Source organism: Puntigrus tetrazona, chromosome 1 (genome assembly GCF_018831695.1).
Source record: "Puntigrus tetrazona isolate hp1 chromosome 1, ASM1883169v1, whole genome shotgun sequence".
Classification (NCBI taxonomy): domain Eukaryota; kingdom Metazoa; phylum Chordata; class Actinopteri; order Cypriniformes; family Cyprinidae; genus Puntigrus; species Puntigrus tetrazona.
In genome coordinates, this window is record NC_056699.1 from 7,695,880 (window position 1) to 7,706,269 (window position 10,390).

Genomic DNA, 10,390 nt, shown 5'->3' on the forward strand with positions numbered 1-10,390 from the left:
TTCGATTAAGACATGCACATGTAAAAATAAACTATTTAGAAGTAGTATTTATTTAATTCCGCAGTGTCTTTGCTTATGAGAAACATGTTTCTATACTAATAATATTTGAAACTTAATTTATCCAGGCCAAAAAAGACCCCCACAAATATTTAAAATTACTGAATAGAATTATTGCACGAGACATTCTTCCTAAAATATTAACTGTGTCAGAAACTTTTGGGGTAAATTCTGCCAGTGGTTGAATTAACAGTCATAGCTCCTGAATTTGAACGAAACCCTTAATATTAAGTTAAAAGACAATCCCGCTAATAACTACAAGTACTATTTATTACATTTCCACTCTGCCCTAAAGATGGTAATGCATTATCAATATAATATTTAGTTTGTTCATTCTTTTAAAGAAAAAATAATAAAACATATTTAAATAAATATTTAAATAATTCCTACTCGTGACTGGGTTATGGATTTTTTTTTTTTTTTGTGAGCAAAATATAGGCTATATAGTCTTTTCATTCTGACTTGCTCCTGCACCAATGCCTAAACCTATCCCCTAACATGACATATAGCCTATGAAAGGTTTCCAGACATCCTGAAATATCATTACGTGTGTTCGTTTTACGTCCTTAATTGCTCCTTGCCTAGAGGACAGCCTAAAAAGTGTCAAGTTTATCTCAGCTATGTAGTCATCCTTTATAGCCTTACGTCATTATCATTACTAGACCTATGATTAGCGGTAAGGGGATCATACCTGTGCAGTGAGACTCGGTGGATCACTCTCTCTCACACACACACACACACACACACACACACACACACACACACTCTCTCTCTCTCTCTCTCTCTCTCTGTCTCCCCCCTCCCTCTATCGTCGTCGCAGTGTCTCCCCAAGCTCACTTGTCACTTTCCCCTCGCTCACACAAGCCGTGCTGCGGTCCGGTGTCAGAGGCAACACCACTGATCTCCGTGCGGGACGCCGTTAAGAACAGATGGAGACACTTCAAACGGCCATCTCGAGCAGAGAGGACACCGGACCGTTAAAAAAGCCACTGGCGGGCACGAAAGAGCGCTGCAAAAGTGACGAACACAGCGAAACTAATTATGTAGACCTGGGCAACCCATCGGACATGAAGTCGGACAGCGCAAAGACAGTGAAAGTCACATTCACCGGCGAAGGGAACCAGCTCGCGATATTCAAATGCAAAGGCGACGCGTCCGTCCCCGGGATCAGGAGCCCCGGGGAGCGAGAGGAGACTGGAAACGCCGATAAAAGTTCATCGAAGGAGTGTGACGCGGGGAAGTGCCACCCCGAGGGACTTTATGGAGAGCGCGCCCCGCTGATAGATGATTATGCGGACGCGGGAACGGATGCAAAATCCGCGTCGTATGAAACGGAGGAGTTGCAATACACCGACATGTACTTGAACAGTCGCTGCGAGTCCAAAAACAGCACGAGCGTGGCGGACGTGGAGTCGCACTACATAACGACGCACGAGATTCAGCTGACGGAGCTGGATCACGATGTGGATTACGAGTTCGGTCGCGGGTCGTGCTGGGATTTCGAGGATGATAACCTGGTATATTCATTTGTTGACTACGCATCCTTTGACAGCGACGAGACGACTCTCGGGAGAATCCAAAGCAAGTCCAAGAGCAACAAAGTTCCTCCCGCCTCGCGCGCAGCGAAGCTTTCCGCCACAGGGGCTCTGGTCAGCACCGAAAGCGAACTTTGCGAATCGGATAAATGTGCCAGCTCGGATGAGGGCGCCGGACAGCTTGGGAATTCAACCGGACATATTCACCTGTCAATCAAAACGTCCTCGCGCGCGGTCAACGAGCCTGCCGGTCTGTTAGGACACAGGAATGTCCGCTTTCACACCAGACGTGCCGGCGAGCGGAGTCATTATTCATTTAAAAGCTCTGACTCCAAAAGCGAGACCCTGTTTGACCGCTACTTTATCCCACCTCCTGGTCGCCAGCACCTCGCGAGCAAACTAAGGGGAAAAGACATCAACGAATATTCCAGTGGCGCGTCCAGTTCCGTCAGCGAACTGGATGACGCTGATAAAGAGGTGCGTAACCTCACCGCGCGCTCCTTCCGGAGTTTGGCTTGCCCTTACTTTGATGCCATAAATTTGAGCAGCTCGAGTGAGTCCTCAGTGTCAGAACACGGACTGAGTTTTAACAAATGGTCCGCTTTCGTCGACTTGAATTACGGGAATTTGACACGCGAGGCGCACAAGAACTCCACGCCCGTTATGGAGGGAAATAAAAGCACCGAATGTACGAACACAAAAGACGCGATTCAAACCGATACGCATAGCCCTCAGACTAAAATGGTGTCGCTGAAGAATAACTTGAACTCCCAGCAGGCGTCTAAGAAAATAGAGTTGCGAAGCAAACCGGGTGAAACCATCACACTTACTGAAACGTTGAACTTTAACTGTAACGTCGGCGCAGGGATACCTGCGCGCGAGAGGCGCGCAAAACGCGCTCTGAATGCCATAATGTCACGTTCCACTGCTGATGTTATGGGCAGCACGCCGGAGTGTGAAGCAGAAAGCCCTGTCGGTGAGGCCTCTGAAGATGCCCACAAGAAAGCCATCTTTGCCTCTAGTCTTTTGAAAAATGTTATTTCCAAGAAAATGCAGTTTGAGCAAGAGCGTAAAATGGAAAGAGGCGAAATAAGCGACACATATCCTGTTCCGTCGGACGTGTCCTCACTCTAAGGACTGCAAAGAGACTGTGAAGAGCTTGCAAAGACAGGTTTCAGAAAGCGCCTCAGGACACTCTCAAGAGGAGCTTGGTGAGGCAACAGACCAGCCGCAAGAGAATCTGTGTTCCCATGCTGCAGAGTCGCCCTGCGACCCCGAAATGACCTCTAAATTAGACTCAGGCGAACAGCTTAAGACTCCTTTGACCCCAAGCCAAAAGAGTGCTTTTAAAACTTGGAAAGATGGAGAGCAGGAAGCACAAGGTGATGGAGAATCTCAGTGCACATTGGAGGAGGAGTCGCGGCTGCCAGACACCTCAATTAGACCTGTGATGGAAAGCAGTGAAAGTGTTGAGGGCGAGAGTAGTAAGATGATTAAGATGTCTCACTTGTATGTCCCTAGCTCGCAGCTTATGCCTAAGGAAAAGGAAGCTGCTGGGCTTTCATTACATAATCTGAAAGTGACTGGAGATCTTGCAGAGTCAGATGGGGAAGGGTGCGGAAAACTGAGCTCTGACCAGCTCCATAGCCCTGCGGATACAAGCCAAACGTCACAGTGTCAAAAAGCCCCCGAAATTAAAATACGTCTGCGAAGTGTCAAAGAAAACAAAAGCAATCAGTTTAATATCACCAACCTGTTAACGCCTAATATCCATCATAACACCAGTGCTAAAAAGGCGACGAGCGAATCTAAAAGCCATTTGTTGACCATATCAGACAAAGTGCCGCATTTTATGGTGAGGGATATTAGAGATAGCAAATGTAAGTTCCAGACACCTATTCATCAGGTTCGAGATGTGCGCAAATTGGTAAAAAGTTCATATCGGTTTGTAGCGCTAGAAAATTCTTCTGGTTCATCAGGGATGGCATCTACTGCATTACGAGAGGAGAGCAAACCTTCTAATAGAGGACGTGACAAGAAACCATTTCCTACGCCAATGGTAATAAAATGCCAGTCTGTAAACACAAACAATGCCGCAAAGCCCTCTGAACCTGTTAACACGGATGAGAATGTCGGTGAAACGGTGAGGTTATCGCCACATCTCTCAGAGTGTCCTACTAAAAGTCAAACCTTGCGCTCCATTCCCAGAGTGCAGTGCGCTAAGCAACCTGTGGCTGAACAACCAGAGTTTAGCTTAAAAATTGACGCTAAAGCAGCAAAACAAAAACCAGAAAAGGCTGCGGAGGGCAGCGAGAAGAAACCTGAGTCGAAGGTTTCAAATCAAATGGCTCTTGAAAAGTTAAAGGCAGCTGTGAAAACTATGGAGCAACTGTATTTTTTTGATAGGAACGAATGGAAGCGCAAAACGCAAGCTCCGCGACCAATCACAGATAGTCACGTGCTGTCGCTCATCACTCGAGAGGAGCAAGGAGTCACGACCAAAACTGACTTTGAGAATGAATACGGTAAAGCAGATACTAGCTCGCAGCTGTACGCTGAAAAGTCGAGCGCGACCTTGAGTTCTGGCGTTGACGAGGATAAAACGTGCATGCTAACAGGTTCTCACAGCCAGGAAGACACGGCTAAGTTAGTAACCCAAAGGGCAGATCCTTTCAACGACAAGTGCGTTTTTAGTCTGGCCAGTAACCTCAAAGCACCTTCACGTATAAATACAACAAATGACAGCGCTCAGCAGATGTTTTCTAGCAGAAACTACACTCTCTCCACGCAATCTCATAAAGCTCCTCTGTCGCTAAAAATCTGTCCTTCTAAACTGAAAAGCGAGGAAAAGCACCACAAAGAGCACCAGCAGACAGATTCGGACAATTACATAACAATCCCAGTTAAAGCTCACGCTTCTGATTCGAAACCCTCGCAAGCATCGCACCCAAAGACTTCCCATCAGCCCTTGCAGCGCTCGCCTATCGTAATGGAGTCTTGGTCTCCTGATAATCAGACAGCCATGATATATCACCACGCTATGCCCCTGCCGGCCGTACCTGCTGCTCAACCCCAGCTCCTCTGCCTTACCCCCCCGGCGGACATCGCGCTGCCTCAAATCCAGCGCAAGCTCCTGCTGGACCCCTCCACTGGCCAGTACTACTTAGTGGACACTCCTGTGCCCATGCAGCCAGCCGCCCAGCGCCTTTACCATCCAGAGAGTGGTCAATACTTGGACATTCCTTTATCACTCACCCCAGTGCCCGTGTCCGTTTCGCCGGTCGCCCTCGGTCCGGCTGCAGCCTATCCACCCACTTACTTGGTCTACCCTTCGACCCTTCTGCCACCCCATCCGCACCCGGTCTCACAGTCCCACTCTTCTACCTGCTCGGAGGGAGATGAGACGGTGGAGACCGGCAGCATGTATCTGGTCCCACAGGGCACAGCAGTTCCCAGCAGCACCTCCAAACCTGTCATTAGTATTACATCCCAGCAAGGTGCTCGCATTGTTGCTCCTCCCTCCTTTGACGGCACAACCATGAGCTTTGTGGTGGAGCATCGATAGCGGAAGGTAAGTTGCCACTGCATGGCTTTGCGTGTGTGGGCTTATTGTCTTCGAGCTTATTGTCTTCAACAAAATATAAAAAATGCATTTATTCAAAAGAAATACTTCTTTCATTTAAGCTTTCAGATTTTAATATATAATATCATCAATTTGCTGTTGAAAATGAAGACAAAAGGTAGTAAAATGATTTACAAAAAACTGTTTCAAATAATAAAATAAATAATTTGCATTTAAAAAATAAAGACAAAAACTAATCTCTAAATTTATCTCAAACTGGTACATATTAATACTTTAAAAGTACATATTAGTTGTCTTTTTCTGAGAGTATTCACTAAAATATCATTAGATCCAGTTATATAAATGCCATTATAAAAAATAGGCATCATTTGTTTGCAAATTTTTGCATCATTTGTTATCTGTTGCAAATGTTATTATTTAATATTTCATATTTAGTAGCACTTAATTCATACATATTCAAAGGTGGTACACTTTATATTGGCTTTACTTAAAAACTATGTACTTACATTAAAAAAGAATAAGTACATAGTACCTACTGTGTTCTTACTGTATTGTAACACTTTTGCTGCTATGAGGTGGGATATGGGTAAGGTTAGGGATAGGTTTGGTGGTATGGGTAGGTTTAAGGGTGGATAAACAGTGCAATTATACATGTAATTACAGAAATTGGATGTAATTGCATAGCTGTTTTTTATTTTTTTTTTACAATGTAAAAATGTATGTGCAGAATAACTGCAGTTTATCAAATAATTAATTTAAGTGTAAGTGCATAGTAGTTAAGGTCACTTAATATAAAGTGGGAGCCAGATTATACTGAATCCCAGTCACTTGTTTCTCTTCTTACAGTCAAGATTTCTTAACAGTATGAGTTATTAATAATATTTAGTATCAGCTACAAAACATGCATATGGACAGGCAAAAAAGAAAAACAAATGCTTTTGTGTGTATGATTATCTGTATGGCTTTGTGGAGCAATATTGTGTGTAAAAGTGAATGTGAATGAAGCTAGGAATTTTACAGCATATCTGATGTGCTTGGGCCTGAATATTATCGAAAAGATGAGACTTGTTAGATAGTTTCATGTGTCCAGGTTTTTGGATTTTATTTGTTTTATAATGTCTGTTTGATGTATTGATGTTGCTTTATCGCCAGTAACACATTTGATTGAATTTTTCTGTTTTGAATTAAAGCAGCTTGACAAAGAACAGTGTCAGGGAGCAAAATAAGGGCCACTGCGGCAAGCAAAACACAGATGTTTACGAGAGATGAGAAAGAAATCCACAGAGGAAACAATGACTAATGTCTCATTATACACTCAAAAAGTCAATGTTGAGAGTTGGCGAACGATACGCATGTACGTACCATGCTATCAAAATATGCATGTATCATTTTTTTCTCGTGATGCACATCAACAAAATCATAGAAATACCAAACGCTGGCAACTATTGCTGGCACTTGACAGTATGCATGTGTGAGTGTGAGCTGGAGCGTGTGTATGTGTGTGGAAAGGTCAGTAGGCGAGTAAAGTATTTGTTGTGCTGAGGCAGTAGGATGACAGCTGCTGGGGCCGATCAGAGGACCAACAAGCTGCAGCAGGGTCAAACCTTTTTATAGAGAGAGACAGAGTGAGAGGGACATTCATATGTGAACTTCAGATTCTACAGTCTGCTGCAATACTGGAGCTGTGATGAAAGCAATATGGTCATTGACTACATATTCAATGCTTGTGATAAAAGACACTAAGCATTGTCGCGCTGGCTTATTCGAATCCTTTGTTTTTGTTCCGTGTTATGCTGAATGCCGTACAGTAGTATATAAAATTATAGCATTTCAATAGAAATGGTCATAATACAATCTTCCCCCTTTTTATTTAGTTTTATTTTCTTCTTTCTTTCTTTTTTAAACTGGGCGAAGATGTTCAAATATAAAAAAACCTGTCATAGAAATATGATTATTATTTTTTTTAATAATCATTATCTAAACAAAGAGTGAAATAATCATGAACTCAATATTTATTGTGTGAAAAACAGCTTGTTATTTTTTTACACACATTTTATTTTTTACATTTTTAACAAACTTTAATTTCCATCACAGCAAACGATTTTAAAAGTTTCTCTCTTTTTTTTGGTCAAAATGTTTCATTTTTTGATATTATTCAAAGAAAAGTGTATATGTTTAATTGTATATGCTACATAAATTATTATGAAATGTTAAGAAATGTTATGAGACTGACATTTATATTTGTTTTATACTAGAATGTATATAAAAAAATCAAAATCTTTGAGTTTCAAATGTAATAGAATAACATTATAAGTAGAAACATTTTAATTACTAATTATGTTTTTTTTCTTCTAAAAGTCCACAGGGCCAAAATGTGCACAGTTAAAGAAACACCCAAATAAGTAAGTTAAGTATCACTGTTAGATTAATATAACTGAGCAATGATATTTATTGTTTCTTTGATTGGTCTGTTCTCTCCTTTTCCTTCTCAGGATGGTCTGTGTTTGTCTGTCGGAGACAGTCCTCCTCCCACTTCATAAAAAAATTCCTCAGACATGTTTCACAGTTTCCCACATCTGTCTTCATCAATTCCTACCCGGTGTTGCCTCCTGATCTGTGACTTTTGCGATGTTGAAAAGCTAAAGATGAAACATTTTTAAAGCAGCTTCACAAACATTTGCCATTTATGCGGTCTGTAGACTTTTTGAGGCAACTATTTTTGTCCATCCACCACTGCATAGAGAAAATGTTTTTTTGTTCAAGTTTTCATTTTGTTGTATAAAGTGTTTGTATTTGTACATTTTTATGGACTCCTTTATAGCTACCTTTAGGTAGCAGGTTCTGACTGAGTAAAGCATGGCTTGTGTGAAAGAGAGAAACAGAGATAGAGAAAGAGAAGCATTTTGTGTGGTGCCCATGTTGTGTGTGTGTGAGAGAGACAGAGGAAATGTGTGTCTGTTTCCTCTCACTGTGGTGAGAATTGTGATTATAGTGATGGATCATTAGGGAGTTCTGTATAGGGTCATTGTATAATAATAATAATAATAATAATGCTTGAACTGAAAATACTTGTACATTTAAAAAAATGTCTCAATCCTTATGTTGCCGATTACCTCAGTTTGCAGTGCAGGCATGTTGCTATCTCCTTTTGCCTCCACAGTATTATACTGCTTACACTTTTGTTCTGTTTTACCCCTTCTTTTCCATCATCTGTCCTCCCTGTTCTTTTTTTTTTTTTTTTTTGTCTTTTTTGTTACATCGATCATATATTAAAGGTATATGGATCTGCAGGCCAATCTATGTACCAATTTTAGAAGAAATGCATTGTTATTTTTGTCAGTTTTAAAAATGCTTATTACAAATGTGACATTCAAATTAAATTCCTTAAAAGATAACAGCTGGTTAAAATAAAAAATAACCAACACACAACGAGAGTTGCTACTTAAAAATATAAACGGAGAAAAAACGATGAAAAATAATAAATAATAATATGCGGCATTATATGCATAATATTGAATCACAGCAAAACAAATTAAGATGCTACAACCTTCTTAATAATAAATTATAATACTTGTTTTGATATTCATTATCGTACTTATTATACGAGAACTTGGTATGCTAAATATGGGTTTTTTCCGACGGTGAGTAACTAACAGTAAATATAACAGCAAGTTTTATAAGTTTAATAAAATTTTATATAATGCTAAAAAAAATCCACCAATAGATGTTGAAGGAAAACAAAAGCAAAATTTGGTTTTAGATACTTTTTTTGATACTTACGGTATTTGTGATACGTAAACACGGTGCTTTGTTGTACTAAACATTTTTACAAATATTATATAAAACATCCAATTCTATTAGTTTTATAAGTATAAATCAAGTAGTCTCCTTAACTCCCATTAAAACACATTCAGTGGAACATGCACGTCATTGCACTATTAAAATCACTTATACGTCTAGTTCCAGAGATGTTAATAGTACACGAGTAACATTGAAGGAATCTATTGGCCTACACAGCTGCCTTTTGTAAGGGCTGTTAAAAAGATCACCTAGTCTTTGAATGTTCCCTTATTAGAATTGCACGTTAAATTGTGTTATATCGTTATTTTGGTTGGTTTGCACTGTATGCACTCAAAACAAATTCACAACAGCCATATACAATAACATTTTGCTGTTACATATACATATAGTTTTGTCAGGTAACTTAAAATTGCATTATATAGTGACATCTGACTGGTTTGAATATATTATATTAAAATGATTCTATATTAATAAAATATTTTTTTATTTTTAGATTTCCTTTTTTTATCTTTAAGGTAACAATAATAATGTAGAAAGTATGAAACATTAAATGTGAATAATCGGCAAAGATTTAAAAAGTAATCGAATGTCCCCAAGCTCATTTGTGACACAAGTAGCACGGGTTTATTTTTAGCAATAGCCGGCGTTATTTTAACATTATAACATCAAAATTAAGCCATTGATTTCTCTCTTAATCCAAAAAATAATTTTAAGAGATGTTTTGTACATTTCGTACAGTAGCCTAAACACAACTAAAAGTATTTTGATAGCCTAAGCATTACTAAAACCTTAATTTGGTGAACTTTTTAATTTACTTTTTTATTTTCCGGCACCCTTAGATTCCAGATTTTCAAAGTGAAGGGAATCAGATGGTGGTCATCGTTCCCTAAGACCTGACGTACTCTATCGCCGTCCCTTTTCTCACACCCTCGTGTAGCGCCGTTGACCTCAAAAGGCCTTAAATCTTCAAGAGAAGCAGATAGTTGTTGTGGGGCCCGCTTGATTTACACAGCTGGCAGGGGGTCGTTTGACCTGATGCCAGCGTGCTAGGTAAGTTTTCCGTGAGCTCCTGAAACTTCACCCGCCAGAGGCATTAGCTCGAGCTGACAGTTTGTGCGTCTGTTTACGCGGTCGCCATGGCGGCAGCGCCAGTGACAGACACGCGCGCTCAGCTGCTGTCCGCCGCGCGATAGGAATGTCCACGAGAGAGCAGTTGTTGGTTTTCAGTTGCCAGCCGCCACCAAGCGGAACTACAGCTATTGTGTGACACGAAGTAGGTTTTTGTAAAAGGCGCTATTTTAAACACGTTTTTAACACTTCATTATAAATGAACAGCAGATGGAATCGGAGCGGGAGTAGCTTATGTCTGAGACATTACTGAGACATCAAAAACGTGCTCTTTAGAAATGACGTG

At 40.6% G+C, this 10,390-nt stretch overlaps 1 protein-coding gene across 1 annotated transcript; it reads left to right on the forward strand.

Annotated features, from left to right (window-relative positions):
* Positions 1–531: 531 nt before the first annotated feature.
* LOC122343081 (uncharacterized protein C4orf54 homolog) lies at positions 532–8,252 on the forward strand. The gene is given in 4 exon segments (XM_043237401.1): positions 532–2,732; positions 2,734–5,163; positions 7,534–7,577; positions 7,668–8,252. Coding segments are annotated over 2 exon segments (4,170 nt in total). The 5' UTR covers positions 532–986; the 3' UTR covers positions 5,158–5,163; positions 7,534–7,577; positions 7,668–8,252.
* The last annotated feature ends 2,138 nt before the right edge of the window (positions 8,253–10,390 follow it).